The sequence below is a fragment of the Phaseolus vulgaris genome, chromosome 8 (assembly GCF_000499845.2).
Source record: "Phaseolus vulgaris cultivar G19833 chromosome 8, P. vulgaris v2.0, whole genome shotgun sequence".
Taxonomy (NCBI): Eukaryota; Viridiplantae; Streptophyta; class Magnoliopsida; order Fabales; family Fabaceae; genus Phaseolus; species Phaseolus vulgaris.
In genome coordinates this window covers 20795271-20813445 of record NC_023752.2, presented here as the reverse complement: position 1 = coordinate 20813445, position 18175 = coordinate 20795271, and the positions used below count along the sequence as shown (strand labels likewise).

Below are 18175 nucleotides of genomic sequence, written 5' to 3'. Positions count from 1 at the left end.
AGTAAATTAATATGAAGAAAAGAAGAATTATAATGTTGTGGCGTGCAGAACACAGAGAAAGCCAATGAAATTGTGGATCGCTAAAGGTACCAGGCTGCAATGATGTTAATTTGTCAACATTTTAATTTCATCTGAATAAAGTAATTAAATTCATTGGATCTGTGACACGCATTTCAGTGTTGAATCTGAGAATCAAATTTGGCCTTTTATGCATAAAACATTGGAAGTTCCAACTTATGCTGCTAAATTTGAATCTTAGCCTTGCATGTCTGACATTTGTACGCAGATTCTATGTTGTACCAATCATACTCACAGATCATTTATTTTCATGTGCATCCACAAAACATAGGTATGAACCATCACTGTCAAATTTATTATTTTTAAGAAACTTTACCTTTTCTTTTTCCACCACACATTACTTTTCTCGGTCTTGGATAATCATGTTTCAAAGGTGAAAATCTGATTTTGCTAACCATGTTAATTGTTTGTCTGTATTTTATTTATCAAAACAAATGTTGAAATTTTTTGTTTGTATAATAAAATGTGATCTATTTAACTAAAGTATAAACCTAACTTATAAATGAGATTAGTTGGAGACATTTCTTTAACCTCATACTATTCTATATATTTTCAAATGTAGGAATTCAATTGAAAGGGATGAAGGTATAATATTAGTTAATAGTTTAGTTAAACTTCTAATTATTATAATTTCTCTAATCCATCAAATTTCTTCTTGCACCTCTCATCAATTTAGATGAAATGACCAAAATGCCCCATCTGGTTCATTTTGGAAAATTCTTTCTGAACACACTTTGAAAATTTATTCTAGAAAACACTTTTCGGAATGTATTATATATGTTCCAGAGAGTTTATTTAAAATATAATATTCTGGAAGCGTTTTCGGAAATATATTTGATAAATTTTAGAAAATATGTTCTAAAAAAATTGTGGAAAACATGATTTGGAAGTCATTTTAAAAGGATAAAACAGTCTTTTCTGCAACTGAAGATATGGTGCAATAAGAAATTTGAGAAGGTGCATGAAGAAACACCTTATACTTGATTCTAAACAAGTGTATATATGAGGTTTTAACCCACACATGAAAGGGATATTCCTTCCTAAATCCAATCTAAGTTCTTTTAGCACTCCATCAATTAGGTGAAACACATTCCGAAAAAGTTATTCTGAAAAATACATTTTGGAACATATTATATACAATCCCAAAACGTATTATATACATTCCAGAATTGGAAATCTCTTTTCAGAAATATATTTTTTTGAATTCCAAAAAATATGTTCTAAAACGCTTCCAAAAGCGATAATCTGAAAGGCATTTAAAAAAAGAATGTAAAACAGTATTTTTCAAAATTGATGTACAAGAAGAATTTTGATAGGGTACAAGAAGAAACACTTGAAAGCTATACACTTCTAGCCCAATTTTGAAATCATCCAACCCATGAGGTAAGAAGAGCTAAAAGAAGGGTGTTTCTTCCTGCACTCCATCAAAGTTCTTTCTACACCCTATTAACATTTGAGATGGCAATTTTACCCCTTTCTAAAATAACTTTTAAATTAGCATTTCCAGAATCTTCCAAGACACCCCTTCTGGATATTATAAATATATTTTGGAAAACGTTTTCTGGAATTTCCAGAAAGTATTTTTCGGAATAAGGTTTCCAGAATGTGTATAATACAGTCTGTAATGTGTTTTCTGGAATAACTTTTCCAAAAAAAAAGCTTTCTTAAATAAGACCGAATTAGATGAAAATATTTGGTCATTTTACCTGTTGATGGAATGTAGGCAAAACTTTGACGGGTACAGGAAGAAATATTTTTGGTATAGCAAGCGTTCAGTCTAGCCCACACACGTAGTAGTGTTCGGCCTATCCCACACATACCCTTTTCTGTATTTAATTTTAATTATAATAATATTATGAATAATAATAATTATATTAATTAAAATAATATTTAGAAAAAATATATTTATTATAAATAATATTAATAATATTTTAATATGGATAGTAATAATAATATATTAATATTAATATTGTTAATAATAATAAAAATATCAATATTGATATTATTAATAATAATATTATCATTATTAATATCAATAATATTAATAATATTTTTATCATTAACAATAATATTAATATTAATAATAATAATAATATCATTCTTAATATTAGTAATAATATTAATATCAATTATAATAATTTTCAAAAAAATTAAAAATTATTATAAAATTTATTATTATTACTAATATTATTATTATTATAAAAATATGTTAAAATTTTTTATTTGTATAATGCGACATGATTTATTTAATTAAAAGTATAAACCTAACTATAGAAGAGATTAGTGAAAACATATTTCCTTATCCTCATACTATTTTATATAATTCCGGTAATTTATCAAATCTCTTCCTGTAACTTATCAATTAAGTAAAATAACTAAAATGTCTCATCTAATTTGGCCTCATTCCGAAAAGTTCTTTCCAAAATACATTTTGAAAATTTTATTTTAGAAAACACATTTCAAAAATAATATTCTTGGAAAACATTTTCTGAAGTATATTTAATGAATTCTGGAAAGTTTGTTCCAGAAACATTCTACAAAACGTAGTATGGAAGTATTTTTAAAAAAGGGTAAATCAGTATTTTGCATAATTGGTGGGATGCAATACGAAATTTGATGGAATGTAAGAAACATCCTTATTAGGTTTTAACTCATACTTGAAAGCGATGTTTCTTCCTGCACCTATCTAATCCTTTCGTACACTCTATCAAATTTTTCATCTAATTCATTCTCATTCTGAAAATGTTTTTTCCAGAATACACTACAAGTTATTCGGAAAATATATTCCACAACATATTATATGCATTCATGAAATGTACTATGTACGTTCTAAAAATGTTTTCCAAAAGTATATTTATTGAACTCTGGAAGGTATATTTCAGAAAGCTTCTAAAAGAAATAATCCATAATTCATTTAAAAAAGAAAAAAAAAGTATCTTTAAAAATTGATGGGATACAATAAGAATTTTGATAGGGTGCAACAATAAGCACTCACCTAAAAGGTATACACTAGCCTAATTTTGAACCCGAGTTAAGAAGAGCTAAAATAAATGAAATGATCTGTTTAACACCAAATTCCATTCAGAATGATTAACTCGATTAAAGTCTTCCTAATGTCTAAGGTGATGGGTTTCACTTCATGACCGATTGTTCTTCTTGGAGATTTAAAAAGGGTGGCAGAAGCAATGTGATGGATCAAGGAGGATTCATATAGAGTTATGAGTTCCTTGTAGGTGCATGAAAGGTATGGAAAATGATTGGTTGGACCATATCACTTGAAAAAATGTGGAGGTGAAGATAAAAGTGTCTAGCCTAGAGAGACTAGACAAGAGAGTAAAAACTTCCAATATTTGACAACATTTTACTCATAAAATTGATCTTACAAATATATGAGCCAAAGCAACCTATTTATAGAAGATTGTGCCTTAGAGAGCAAGGAGTAAGGGTAGGATGGAAATACACAAAAGAGGGGTTGGGTATTGACTAAAGTCAATGTCGCACCCTAGGAGCAAAGTTCTTGAAGCTAAGTTAACTTCATACCCTAAAAGGTTCTGTTTAAGCTACAATGATAAGCACATCTCCCCTATTATGCTAAAGGAACCCTATTCTACTGAAATTACAAATAAAGAAACTAGCTCTCATGGCTTGGGCTTTACTTCTTGTGGTCTTCTTGGAACATATAAAAAAATTTCTCTGCCATTAGTAGCAGAGTTCCAATCTTCTTGAATCCTCTTTGTCATGGACCTAGTTGTTGGGCCTGAACTAGGGTCTCAACTTGAGTCTCTTCCATCATAAGGAATTTGTGTTCCTCCCTCTCAATGACCGAAATTTGTAATGTATATCTACCAATTTCACTTTCTGTAGTTTCATTTTCTGAAATTTGTTTTGATTGGGTCTTTTTATTTTGTTTTGAATTGATTTTTCAGTTTAATCACATTTTGCATTTTAATCTGATTCTAGTATAAGGAGGTCAAGTGCAGTAACAATAACAATGACTACATAAAAATGTACAATGCTCTATAGACACATATGACACATATTTCAATTGATACTCTTATCAATTGTATTCTTTCCCCCATAAATTTACTATGTTTTTTCTCATTCAATCTTCTCAGCAATTTATTCAGCAAAGACGGTAGGGGTCTCTTGTTCGGTGTCGTTTGAGATGGAGATGTGCTTGCCTGAACACAAGTTTAGAAGTTTTTTTAGCAAGTGGGATGATGTTTCAATACCGGAGTCCGCTGCTAGCTAGGAAGAATGTGGAGGAAGGAAGAGTGTGGGTTCGGAGGGCTCTTTTTCCGACGACGGGATGGTAAGAGGAGAAGATGAGGAGGTGACGGTCTAGTGTCCAACTTTGCAGTTTGAACCCAAGCTGGGGGAGGCTCAACAGTCCAGTTTTTTGAATGCTATGTCGGGAATAAGGGAGGATTTCAAGGTTGGTGTAAGAGAGTGAAGATATATATATTTACCAGGACTAAATCTACCACTTGTAGGTCAACTGATCTTCTTTTCTTGTCAGCATATTGTTTCATATAATTCTGAGCTTTGAGTAAGCTAAGCTTCACTTGTTCTATTATCTTGTCTCGTTGCAACAGATTAGCTTGGACAGTAGGTGAATCATGCTCATCGAACTGGTATTTAATCAGTGTAGGTGGATTCCGTCCATAAAGTGCTTTATAAGGAGGCATGCCAATGCTGCTGTGGTGACTGGTATTATACCAATATTGAGCCCAAGGAAGCAGCTTAGACCATTGGCTAGGATTGTTGAAGGAAAAACACCTAAGGTACATTTCTAAGGTTTTGTTCAACACCTCAGTTTGGCCATCTGTTTGTGGATGATAAGCCGAGCTCATGGCCAAGGTAGTACCCTGTAATTTCCAGAGTTGTTTCCAGAATGAGCTTATAAAAACCTTATCTCTGTCAAACACTATGGACTTTGGAATGCCATGCAATTTCACCACATTGTTGATAAATGCATCGACCACTTGTTTGCTGTTGAAATCAGACCTCATTGGAATGAAGTGACCAAATTTGGATAACCTGTCCACAATGACCATAATTGCAGTAAAACCTTGTGAAAGAGGAAGGCCTATGATGAAATCCATAGCTATATCATCCCATACTTGGATAGGAATAGGGAGAGGTTGTAAAAGTCCGGCAGAAAAAGTTGTTTCAGTTTTGGTTTGTTGACATATCTTACATTTCTGTACGAACATTCTGATATCTTGATGCATATTCACCCAATAGAACTGAGAACATATTCTAGCAATTGTCTTAGCTCTACCAGCATGACCTCCAACTAAGCTATTATGAAATTCTGTCATAATTTTCTTTTTTAATTCCTCATCATTAGGAAGAACTGTTTGCTTTTTCCAGAACAGAATGCCATTGTGAACAACAAAGTGCTTTACTGTTTCTGGTTCCGAATCGAGTTTGGCCATTATGATTTGTAACTCAGGGTCCTCCTTTATCCTTACTTGTATGTCTTGTAGCCATTGGTTGACAGGTTCAGATATAGCCATGGACAAGCATCTAGACAATGCATCAGCTATCACATTTTCCTTTCCAGGCTTATATTGAATTGTGAAATCATATCCAAGAAATTTAGGAAGCCATTGTTGTTGTTCTGGGGTGTGCAGGGATTGATCAAGGAGTTCTTTCAAGCTTTTCTGATCTGTTTTGATGGTGAACTTATGGCCTAGCAAGTAGTGCCTAAATTTGGCAATTGCTTGAGTGATGGCATATAACTCCCTAGCATAAGCAGATTGCTTCTATTGTCGTGCAGATAATTTCTTAGAATAATAAGCCACAGGATGAGCTTGCTGCAGTAAGACAGCTCCAATTCCTATCCCTGATGCATATGTTTCAAGAGTGAAAGGTTGAGTAAAGTTGGGTAGTGCTAATACCGGTGACGAGGTAAGAGCTTTTTTCAGTTTCACAAAAGCGTTCTCTGCTGCCGTGGTCCACTTAAAATTATCTTTCTTGAGCATATCTGTTAGCGGGGTTGCCAAAGAGGCGTAATTCCTGATAAACCGTATGTAGTATCCTGTGAGGCCTAAGAAGCCTCTCAATAACTTGAGAGATGTTGGTTTTGGCCAATCCTTCAAAGCACGAATTTTATCTTCCTCCATTGCAATACCCGCATTGGATATAGTGTGACCAAGGTAGTCAATGTTGGTGGCACCAAAAGAACATTTGGACAGCTTGGCAAAGAGATGTTCCTTCTATAAGACTTGTAAAACAGTCTCTAGATGTTGTAAGTGAGAGGACCAATCGAGGCTATAAACCAATATGTCATTAAAGAATACTAACACAAATTTTCTTAGCCACCCTTGGAAAATGTGATTCATTAGACTCTGGAAAGTAGCAGGGGCATTAGTGAGGCCAAATGGCATGACTAGCCATTCATAATGGCCTTGATGAGTCCGAAATGCTGTTTTATACCTGTCTTTAGGTTTCACTAATATCTGATGATATCCGGACCTCAGGTCAAGTTTAGAGAAATGAGTGGCTCCATGTAGTTCATCAATTAACTCATCGACTGTTGGGATGGGAAAGCTATCCTTGATGGTGAGAGCATTAAGAGCCCTATAATCCGTACAAAATCGCCACGTTCCATCCTTTTTCTTCACAAGAATGATTGGTGATGAAAATGGACTCGTGCTTGGCTGGATTAGCCCTTCATTCAACATTTCTTGAATCATTTGCTCTATTTGAGCTTTTTGGCTGTGAGGATACCGATAAGGCTTAACCTTGACTGGGTTGGATCCTTCCAATAAGGGAATAAAGTGGTCATGCAGCCTGGGAGGGGGTAAACCAATTGGAACATCAAACACTTGTCTATAAGTGTGCAATAAGGTTGCAAATGCAGGCTCCATTTGTTCTGGCAGCTGCAATTTGTTGTTATCTACTGCTGTTGCAACTTGAATGGCGTAGCACTCATTAATGGCATACATGCTATAGAGCCTTCTGATATGATGGTATTGAGCAGCTTCAAGGTTTATCTGGTTGTACTTGTCTCCCTGTAGAGTAACCTGGTGTCCTTTATAATGGAATTGTATGTTGACATCCCTATAATCATGGATGTGAGGGCCTACGGTTGAAAGCTAATTGGTACCAATAATCAAATCAGCCCCAGAAACAGGCAGTAAAAAGACAGGAAGATCAATTTGTGCACCCTGCATATTGACAGAGGTGTTCCGAATGTAGCCTTCAGTTTCCAATTTGTTTCCATTTCCCACCATTACTTTTAATTTTGGACTTTGTTCCACTTCAAGCTTCAGGAACTTAGCCAATCGTGGTTGAAGAAAGTTGTCGCTGCTACCTCCATCTATCATAACTTGAATGGCCATACCATGCAGATCTGCTGCAAATCGGATAGTTCGGGTACGTCTAACACCTTCAAAAGCATCCAACGATAAGTGGAGGTCTTCAATAGGGAGTTCATTTGATGAATCTTCAGTGTCTGGGGGTTCTGGTGGTTGGATTACTGTGTCTGTTTCACTGTCTTCCTCATCAGCTTGCAAAATCATCAAATGTCGGTTGGGACATTTATGGTTGAATGAGAATTTTTCATCACATGTATAGCATTGGCCCTTTTCTCTTCTAAGTTGCATCTCTGCAGCAGTGAGTTTTTTTTTATTTGGTTGGGATTGTATATTGGTTTGGTAGATGGTGTGGGAAGTAATAGGGGTAGAAGACTTTTAGAGGGTGCAGGGCGAGAATGATGGGTGTTATAATAGTTGGGTTTGGGGTTGAAAATTTTGGCGATGGTATTGGATGAGTGAGGCTTGGTATTAGTGGTATATTGGTCTTCATAAAGCTTAGCAAACGCCACAACTCTCAATAAGGAAGGTGGGGATTGGGCAATCACATCTCTTTGTAACTCCGTATGCAATCCACTAACAAAACAATTCAACAATGCTTCTTGAGGTAAGCTACCAGAACGGTTAGCTAAGGACATAAATCGGAGATAATATTCAGAAACCGATCCTTTTTGTTGGAGTTTAAACAAAGCTGCTTGTGGACAATCAAATGGTGAAGGGACAAATTCAGTTTCCAAGGCTGTGGTGAGAGCGGTCCATGACATAAATGGGTTGGATCTTTGAATCATTTGGAACCAAGGGACGACATCTTCTTCCATATGAATTGCAGCAATAGTTAATCTATCCTCATCAGCAGTTCCATAATAGTCAAAAAATTGTTCAGCCTTGAAAATCCAAGCCATCACATCCGAGCCACCATTGATTGAATACGCTCCATGCGAGCGTTCGCTGCCGCCTCTACTTGTGCAGTGTGCGCACGTTGTTCTTGGTCACGTAACTCCAAGAGATCCATTACGCGTTTTAGTTCAGCGTCGTGACCTCGTATCTCCGCTGTCATGGTGGCCATTCTTGTGTTATCGGCCATGGTGGCTCAATGAAAGCACCTATGTAAGAGAGTGAAGATATATATATATATATATATTTAAGTATGGTTCTCAACTAACCACACAACTAGCGAAAAAAATTCTCGGAATTAAAACAATAATAAAAGGTAATAACAATGCCCGTGAAAGGGTGGGTAGAATGGTGGCTGTATGACTGTTTATAGAGTCAACCTACAGGGAAAAGAAGAATATTCAAAGGGGATTACAGGAAGAAGGATTCAGAGGAAGAGGAAGAAGAAGAATATCAGAAAGAGGTCATACCCAAATCATGTCTGCCCCTTAGGTCATACCCTGCGAGCCTCTTATTGGTTGTACATATTCTGCTGCTTCTTCTGATGCCCTCAGTGTGCGTGCCCTCATCCACGTGTAAACTTTTTCTAACTGTCAGGCCATTTACCAAAAACCCCTGCTCTTTAGTTCTTTTTCCTTTGCTGCCCTTTGTGCCCGTAACAGTTGGTAGGTTGGAAGTTGAGCAAGGAATGGGGTGTTGTGAATCAAACTTTGATTCGTTGCTTGGGAGAGAAAAAGTGGTTAATTCAATTAATGAGGAGCACGCACAGTGTGGGAGGAGCAATCTGTTGGCGACATTTATGGCAGTCTTGGTGGAGAAGTGAATATGCCATTTATTAGGGAGAATTTGCAAGGGGACGTATGTAGTGGGGAGCAACATGTAGTGGGCATTAATGGTTGCCACGTAGGAGAAGTGGTTGTGCATGAGGAAGTGGGAATGGAAGGCCTCGATGGTGCCAATTACGAGGAGAGGAGAAAAGCTGATTGGTGGGCGGGGATACCATGTGGGAACATCAGGGACGTTTGTGGAGGGCCAGATCCAACTTTTGACGAAATGGAACAGGCTGGAGGAGGATTGGAAGGGGTTTTCAAGGCAGCCCAGGTAGCGGCCAATGGTGGGCAGGTTCGAGTGGGGGCATGAGTTTTATCAGCTCCTCTAGCGGTGGTGCAGGGTCGGGAGATGGATGGAGTGTGTGGGGAGAAGGGTTTTCTAGTGGCAGAAACAGGTGGAGGGGTGAGGTCTCCGACGAGGGTTGGTTGTGGAGTTTACGAAGGTGCTTCCCATTGTTATCATCCAAGTGGCGAGGGGCAAGTTGAGTTTGACTGGATTGGTACAACGAAGAAGGTCGGGAGGGGTGGGTTTTTGGGTGATCCGAGACAGAAAGGGTCAGTTTTGGCTTTTACCACTTTAGAAGAGTGTAATTTGGTTGATGTTAGGGTGGTCCAAGTAGACTTTTTGGGTCAGTAGCCGGAGGTGAGGCCAACTCTTGTCCTCTTATCAGACAGTGCAATGGAGAATTGCAACAGAATATACATGATGAAGAATGATGAGTCTGAAGCAGTTAGAGTTTGGAAGGCTGGTAAAGGTATGGGGTACACACATTGTGCACAGGAAGAGACGGTCGTTAGTAGAATTCAGTCACTGGAAGTTCGGGATAGTTGTGAAAAGAGGAATGTGAGGGGGAGAGCAGTGTGAATGTCAATGAAGATAATTAGTATGAATATAAAGGGGGTAGATGGCGTTGTAAAGAGAAAGTACCTAAGAACATTGATAAGTAAGGAGCAAGCGGATATGGTGTGTATTCAAGAGACAAAATGTTCGGTGTTTAACAGGGAAAGTGTTCTTACGTTGTGGGGCTCTAATGATATAGAGTAGGTTGAGAACGACACAATTAATAATGTCGGGGGGATTATTATGATTTGGAGGAAATTTTTTTTTCAGATGTCGAGGTGCTGTAATGGTAGAAACTATTCTATCATTGAAGGGATTTGGAAGCTTGGGACGGAGGTCCCGGTCACAATAGTAAATGTTTATTGTTCTGGGTCTTTACGGGAGAAGAAGGAGGTTTGGGAGGAGATCTGTAACGTTAGGGTGTTACAAGTGACTAAGGCTTGGTGCATAGTTGGCGACTTTAATTCTATCAGAAGAAGGGAGGAGAGGAAGAGTTTGTTATCTGTATCTGAGTACGACAGTGAAATTGTTGGCTTTAATAATTTTATTGAGAAAGCAGAACTGGTTGATATTCCGATGACCGGTAGGAAGCTTACGTGGTATAAACCAAATGGCTTAGTGAAGAGCAGGATCGACAGGGTTCTCATGTCAAAGGAGTGGGTTGAAGTTTGGCCGCATTGTAAACAACATGTGTTAAGTAGATCGGTGTCTGATCATTGTGCGATCATCGTTAAAAGTGAGATTATTGATTGGTTCCCAAAACCGTTTAGGAGTCTGAATGTTTGGCAGAGCGACAACAGATTCAAGGAGTTTTTGAAAGAAAGTTGGCTGAAGTATGAAGTACAAGGTGGAGGGATATATATCTTCAAGGAAAAATTGAAGAAACTCAAAGCTGATCTAAAAGTTTGGAATAGGGAGGTTTTCGGGGACGTGATTAAGGAGGGGGATGGGTTAATAAAAAGGATCAGAGAGTTGGACGCAAGAAATGATGATATGGATCTTAATGAGCAGGAGATGGAGGAAAGAAAGTCTTTACTAGCTGACCTAAACAAAATTTTATTTAAGCAAGAGGCAGTGGTGAAGCAGAAAGCGAGGCTAAAATGGTTGAAGCAAGGTGATCTTAATACAAAATTCTTTCATTCTTCTATTAAATGAAGGAGAGCTAAGAATGAATTACATGGGGTTTTTGAGAACGGTCGGTGGAGTGAGGATAAGGATGTAGTTAAGGATAAGGTCAGAGAATTTTTTGAAGCTAGGTTTGTAGGGAAAGAATAGCTGCCGATCAGGTTGGATAATGTTCATTTTAACTCCATCTCCAAGGAGGATAATCAGATGTTGGTTGGAGCATTTTCAGTAGACAAAATTAAGGAAGCAGTGTGGAGTTGTGATAGTTCAAAGAGCCCTGGTCCTGATGACTTTAATATGGGTTTTATAAAGTTTAGTTGGGAACTCATTAAAGAGGATATCATGGCAGTAGTAAAGGATTTCAAATCCTTAGGAAAATGGCCTCGGGTTTCAAACGCGTCATTTCTATGCTTGATCCCAAAAACTGAAAATCCTCTGCATCTTGGGGAGTTTAGGCCTATTTCTTTGGTCGAATGTTTGTACAAAATTATTTCAAAGGCTCTATCGTTGCGGTTAAAAAAGGTGATTAGTAAAGTCATTGACGCCAGACAGTCTGCTTTTCTGCAGGGGAGGGGTTTGTTGGATAGTGTGTTTGTCGCCAACGAAGTCTTGGAAGAGGTGAAGGGAAGGAAGAAAAGTTGCATTGTTTTTAAAGCTGATTTTGAAAAAGCGTATGACTCAGTGAGATGGGAGTTCTTATATTATATGTTAGAAAGGGTTGACTTCTGTGGCAAATGGATTAGTTGGATTAAAGGGTGCTTGGAGTCCGCTTCGGTGTCTGTGCTAGTGAATGGTAGTCCATCTAAGGAGTTCTTCCCAAAAAAGGGACTTCGTCAAGGCGATCTGTCAGCTCCTTTTTTGTTCCTTATTACGACGGAAGGATTGGCAGGTGTGATTAAAATGGCAACAGAGAGAAAGATGATAGATAGTCTGGAGGTTGGGAGTGAGAAGGTGAAGGTAAACATGTTGCAGTATGCTGATGATACTATTTTCTTCTGTGCAGCCAATGTTAAAAGTATTTTCAATATAAAGGCGACTTTGAATTGCTTTGAACTAGCGTTTGGGCTTAAGGTGAACTTTATGAAGAGCAAGGTAGGAGGTTTGGGGGTAGAGTAAATAATGATTCAGCGGTTTGCGGCAATTCTTAATTGTGAAGTGATGGTTTTTCCTTTTGCTTATCTGGGGTTGCCTATTGGAGGGAGTCACTAGAAAATGGAGTTTTGGGCTGGGGTGGTTGATAGAATGAAGAGAAGATTGAGTAGATAGAAAGGTAGGTTGTTGTCTATGGCAGGAAGGATTTGTCTGATTAAGTTGGTGCTCTCCTTTTTTCCATTATATTATCTATCTCTTTTTAAAATGCCTGCTGGGGTGGCAAAGGAGATAGTGAGTATTCAAAGGAATTTCCTGTGGGGGTGGGGTTCTGATGGAAGAAAGGTAGTGTGGGTTTCTTGGAAAAAGGTGTGTGAAGCTCGAGAGGATGGCAGGCTTGGTGTCATAGATTTAAGGATTTTTAATACGGCCTTACTTGGTAAATGGATTTGGCGGTTGGGGTTGGATAAGGGAGGATTGTGGAAGAAGGTAATTGATTCCAAGTACGGGGGTTGGAGAAGTTTGAGAGTGGGTAGGGGAGGTAGTAAGGATTCCAAGTGGTGGAAAGACTTAAGGGAGGTTTGGAATTTAGAAGGGTGGGGTCAGAATTTTGAAGAAGCCTTAGTTTAGAACGTGGGTAATGGGAAGGAAGTTCGGTTCTGGGAAGACAATTGGGTGGGTAGGGGGGCATTGAAAAGTGTTTTTTCGAGGTTGTTTTCATTAAGTGTCTCAAAAGCATCTACGGTAGCAGAATTATGGTATTGGAACAACAATCTCTGGGAATGGAACTTTGGTTGGAGAAGGAATCTTTTTGAGTGGGAAAATAGTTTAGTGTGTCTTCTGTCTCAGGAAATTTAGGGAGTGAGCTTGAGGTCGGGGGAGGAAGATAGCTGGGAGTGGAAGGAAGGGGAAGAGGAAGGGTATACGGTTAAATCTGGGTATTTTCGCCTTCGGGGGGTCGGGTTGGGGAGAGAAACAAGGAGTTTTTGATGTTATGGAAGTGTAGAGTTGTACCTGCTGCAGAAGTTACTGCTTGGAGGGTGTTGGAAGATAAGTTAGTTACCAAGGTTAATTTGGAAAAACGCGGGATCAGGGTGGTAAGTTCAGTGTGTATTTTCTGCGGGGCGGAGGAAGAGTCTTGTTCACATCTGTTCTTTAAGTGTAGATTTGTGTGGCTTTTGTGGAACCTTTGCAGTGCATGGTTGGGAGTGCAAAGTGTGTTCCATAATGTTCCTCTGTTAAATTTTTCCCAGTTTAGGATTTGTAATGCGACCGCTTTGGTAAATGAGGTTTGGGAGGCGATTTGGATCGCAGTTGTCAACGAGATTTGGAAGCATAGAAACAAAGTAATATTTGATGGGGGTGTTATAAATGTTTTGGAAGTTTTTGCCTTGGTGCAACTGAAGGCTGGTCTTGGGTTACTTCCAAGTTGCAGGATGCGATTTTTTCATTCTCTACTTGGTGTATTGACCCTTTGGCCTGTATGGAGATGTTGTCTTGAGTTTTTGTTGGGAGTAAAAGGGAGTGTTGTAGGCTTTTCTTGTTGGTGTTTAAGTAGTGGCTTTTAGGTGTGGTGAGGATGAGTCGAGAGAAATAGGTTATTGGTTGTGTGCTTTGTATATGGGTTGGACTACCCCTTAAGTGACCCACATTTATTCATTGTTTATTACTAATAAAAATAAATAAAATCTGTATCTAACCCACACATATCCTTTTATCTGTATTTTGTTTTAATTTTAATTATAATTTAATAATATCTTGAATAATAATTACTCTATTCTAGTGTTTATTTCTAATTACAATTTTCACTTGTTTCTTATTTGTAATTAAAGATTTATTTGAGCAAAAAATTGTCAATAATTATTTTTATCATCAAACTTTTCCATAAGTTAATTTATATAAACATTTCATGTAACTTTTGTAAATTCTTATTTTTAACTTGGGGATAAATTAATTTCATCTTATAATAAGTTATTTTTTTCCTTTTTTAATTCTTACAAGTACAAACAAAAATAATCTCTAAACATATATTTGACTAATTACTAACAGTATTATCTATCAATGACCTAATTAATTTGACATTCCTTGTGCAATTGTCCTCTATCAGAACAGTAGTCATAGACCAGATGTTTCTTTGTTACATATTGGTATGCCTTTTGTTGGTGAGGGTTTAGTTGCCAATGTTTGTGATCATTCCACCATAAATAAGGAGAATAGCAGAGAAATTTGTAGTGGTTTTGAGTTTGGCAAGCATGAATATTGAAACCCTCAAAGTGAGCAGTGAAGGGTGCTTGATTCCAGTCAATTCTCTTCCCATTAGATGCCCAAGGTTCACCATTCCATATGCTAGCCGTAACGTGCATTTCTTGCAAAGGAAAACTCACTCCAACCTCCGAATTGTTCTTGAATACCCTAATTGGTATTTCATCCACGTAAAACCTGATTCAACAAAAATTAAAGGAATTTTCATATGTAACACTGTCTTAGAGATCTTATATAATATATAGTCTATAAATACAACAAAAGATGAATTATGTCTGCAATTCCATATCTTCTCCCTACATCTCCTTAATATTTTTTAATTTCAACTCTACCATTTTGAGTATAAGTTAGGATTTTTGTTTGGATGAAGAGTGTGTTAACTTCTTCATTTTCAAGTGGTCTTATTCACTACAAGAAAATCATGAAATAGAAATCAATTTTAGAGACAAAAAATAATTAGTTGTTATAATGACTAAATTAGATATCATTTTAGAGACTATTTTTTTTTGTTTCTAAATTAGTTTCTATTATTGTTAAATAGTTTTTAAATTGGTATCTAATTAGCTACCAACGTTTTAACTACCAATTATTTAGATTCTAAATTTGGTAGCAAAAACCTTAGTAGCTAATTAGATACCAATTTAGAAACCATCTAATAATAATAAAAACTAATTTAGAAACCAATTTTTTTTTTAGTTTTTAAAATGGTCTCTAATTTAATCACTATAACAACTAATTATTTTTTGTTTTTAAAATTGATTTCTATTTCATGATTTTCTTGTAGTAATTGTTTGTCTGTCACGGTCGATGGTAGTTGATGATGAACGTTATTGAGGTAAGTTTTATGGTGTTTTTATGTTTGATTTTTGTTTGCTTATTTTTTTTTTTTCATTTTTTCCATGTATACCGGGTTATGAAATATGTAACATCCCTACTATAATATATATTTCAGATTATTCGAAATACATTTTAAAATTACATTATTTAATAATTTTTTTATAGTGATTATTGATAAGAAACATTGTTTTTTTTTATTAAAATTACACCTGTATTTAATCACACAGTGCACGAAAATTTTACTAGTTTATAAAATTGTTATACTACTTTGATAACTCAAACATACCCTACTAGAAGTTGGAAAATTTATAGGAAAAAAAGTAATTTTTTTGAAGTAGCTGGTGGCCAAATTTAATGGAAAGCAGATTGGAGTTTGAATGATATAAATATTTAGGGAAGTTGATAAGACTAATGAGATATTGAATTTTGAATGGTAATAGCTTACACTATTTGATGTTGGTTCCAAAGGAGTCCATATGTATGAAAATCGATAGTGGGATCAAACCAGAGACTATGTCTTTGCTCTCTGCCACCTTCATCATTTGCAAATATATTGGTTTGCAACATATGAGGCTCTCCATTGTTTCCCAAGAATTCAAAGTCGATCTCATCATGTTTTTCTCCCATACCTTCATACACTGTTGAAGTCAGCTACAACAATTACACAAAAAAATAATACTCAATTTAGCTTAATTATGTAATTAAGGAATATATATTTTTATAAAGAACTCAAAAGGTAAAATGAATTGATACATAAAAGGCTGTCACAACTCCTCTAGAGTCCTTGTTGGGTATCTTTATTCTCATATGAAAGAATCCAGAAGCATACTCCAATTTTGATCTGAAGCCAGCCCCTACATATAAATTGTTCTTTATAAATCTACATAATATTAAAAAAATATTACTATAATGTAATTTAAAATTTATCTTTATTTTTTTGTGTGTGATAAAGGTTAATTATTAACTCTTTAATTATGTTTTTAATTATTCATTAATTTCAATATTTTATTCTAGTTTAACATTTTTATGTTTATGCATTTATTATTTATTTAATATATATTTAAAACACGTAAGTTGGATTTTACGAGAATTTTTTTTATCCCGATTTCACTTTCTTTTATATAAAATATATATTAAATAGTTTTAATACGTTTAATTTAAAAAATCGTATTAGGCACATCTTAATTTTGATAAAAAAAATCCTAATAAAAATTAATCCACTATTATTAAGATAAAACATTATCTCATTTTCTATTTTTGTTACGAAAATCATTTAATTTTAAAATACTAAAATAAATTATATAAAAGAGATATTTTTCACTTATTTGACGCCAATTCAATAGAAAAAGTTTATTCTTCAGAATTCTAAAATAAATATTTTCCATTTTCCCTCTCCAACAAGAAACAAAAATTTAATATTTTTATTTCATGTACGTTTTCTTCTCTACAAAGCATAGAAATCATGCGTGATTGGAGTCTAGATATCCATTCCATTCACCTCCATGTTTAAGGGTGATTGAATTTAGATTGAAAATTTGGATTCTTCAATTTTTAAAACCTATACAAACAAAATGAAAGTGTGATATTGAAAAATTATAAAATATGGATCAAAATTAAATTCAGATTTAATTAAATAAATTTTCTAATGAATCATATAGCAATGCAAAAATGAAGTAGTTTGGCCCAATTTAATTTTTTTTTGTCCACTCTTATAAGCTTCTACATATATGAACATGCATTTACTAAGTTAACCCAAGCTAATAGTATTATAATAGTTTATGGAATACAGTAACATCAGTTAGTAACAATATAACTTTTTTTTTATTGTATGAAACTCACTCATTATGAGAACATAAGTGGCAATAAGATATGCTTCTTAAATCTTTTATTCATAGAAACAAATCAAACACAAATTTAACAAGATTCGTGTTGTCTAACCAAAGACTCTCCTCTTATATTACATATAATAATTACTAAATATTTGTATGAAAAGGATCATTAAATGAAAACAATTATTCTCGACGAATTTAATTTTCTGCTGAATTTTAGTTTCATTCTTCTACAGTACTTTTTAAAATATACTAATTTTAATATTTTAAAATATATTAATCTTTTTTTAATATATCAAAATTAGTGTATTTTAAAGTCATTGTAGAAGTATAACATAAAAAACTCAGTATATATTAGGTAGCAGAGTTAAAGAGACTCTTTAATTAAACACGTAAGTCTTTTTACATGCATAAAATTATACAAACCTGAAGTTTTATCAATTGAGAGTTGAACTTCTCTACCATGTTGTAGAAAGAAGACATGATGGTTTCCCCATACAACCTTGTAGTTCTGTTGGAAGCTAACTTCATCACTTTTTCTGGCATATACTATGGCCAGTGCCACAAAGAGAAGAAGGGCATAACAGAAGCTGCATAGCAGTTTAATGGTTAATAAAAATTACCATAAAAGCGAACAGAATTTGAAGACAGAAAGGGCTTTTCCTTACTTTTGTTGTTTGTGCAAATGAACCATTATGTCAAACAAAGTACACCACACTATTCTCACTGTGTGAAGTTTGTTGTGATTTTGATTGTAATTTATAGCAATGATTATGGATTATGTGTAGAGTACCACAGGGTAATGAATCTTAACTACATTTCCATGTCAAGGAAAAACTTTGGGTGAGGAAGAAGTGGTGAAAGTGTAAAGTGACAGATACATTCATTAAAACAGCACACAAGTTGTGGCTCGTAAGCTTGTGAATGCCCTATTTATTCCTTCAAGTTGGTCTATTTTCACGTTACTCTTGTGGCTTGTGAAAGGCCCCTCCTTGTTACTATGCACCATTCCTCTAAAGTTGATGAAAATCCCAGTGACTACGCACGTACACGTAAATAGATATG

The 18175-nt window shown here is 35.4% G+C and overlaps 1 protein-coding gene across 2 annotated transcripts; it reads right to left on the bottom strand.

The window, feature by feature from the left end:
* Window positions 1-14128: 14128 nt before the first annotated feature.
* On the bottom strand, window positions 14129-17914 carry LOC137826930 (xyloglucan endotransglucosylase/hydrolase protein 2-like). Of its 2 annotated transcripts, XM_068633084.1 has the most exons (5): window positions 17779-17914; window positions 17537-17700; window positions 16035-16135; window positions 15727-15932; window positions 14129-14621 (listed from the first exon to the last, which is right to left on the bottom strand). In XM_068633084.1, the coding sequence occupies exons 1-5, from the start codon at window positions 17802-17804 to the stop codon at window positions 14249-14251; spliced, it is 870 nt and encodes a 289-aa protein (XP_068489185.1). In that variant the 5' UTR covers window positions 17805-17914; the 3' UTR covers window positions 14129-14248. The 2 variants fall into 2 exon arrangements, with proteins under 2 accessions (XP_068489185.1, XP_068489186.1); XM_068633085.1 differs by lacking the exon at window positions 16035-16135 and having other exon boundaries at window positions 17779-17809.
* Between the last annotated feature and the right edge of the window lie 261 nt (window positions 17915-18175).

Coding starts and splice junctions, on each gene's coding strand:
- LOC137826930 (XM_068633084.1), bottom strand. CDS start 17,804: ATGGTTCATTTGCACAAACAACAAAA. Junction 16,136..17,536: donor CTCAATTGATAAAACTTCAG/GTTTGTATAATT, acceptor ATTTATATGTAG/GGGCTGGCTTCAGATCAAAA. Junction 14,622..15,726: donor TGGAACCAACATCAAATAGT/GTAAGCTATTAC, acceptor TTGTTGAATCAG/GTTTTACGTGGATGAAATAC.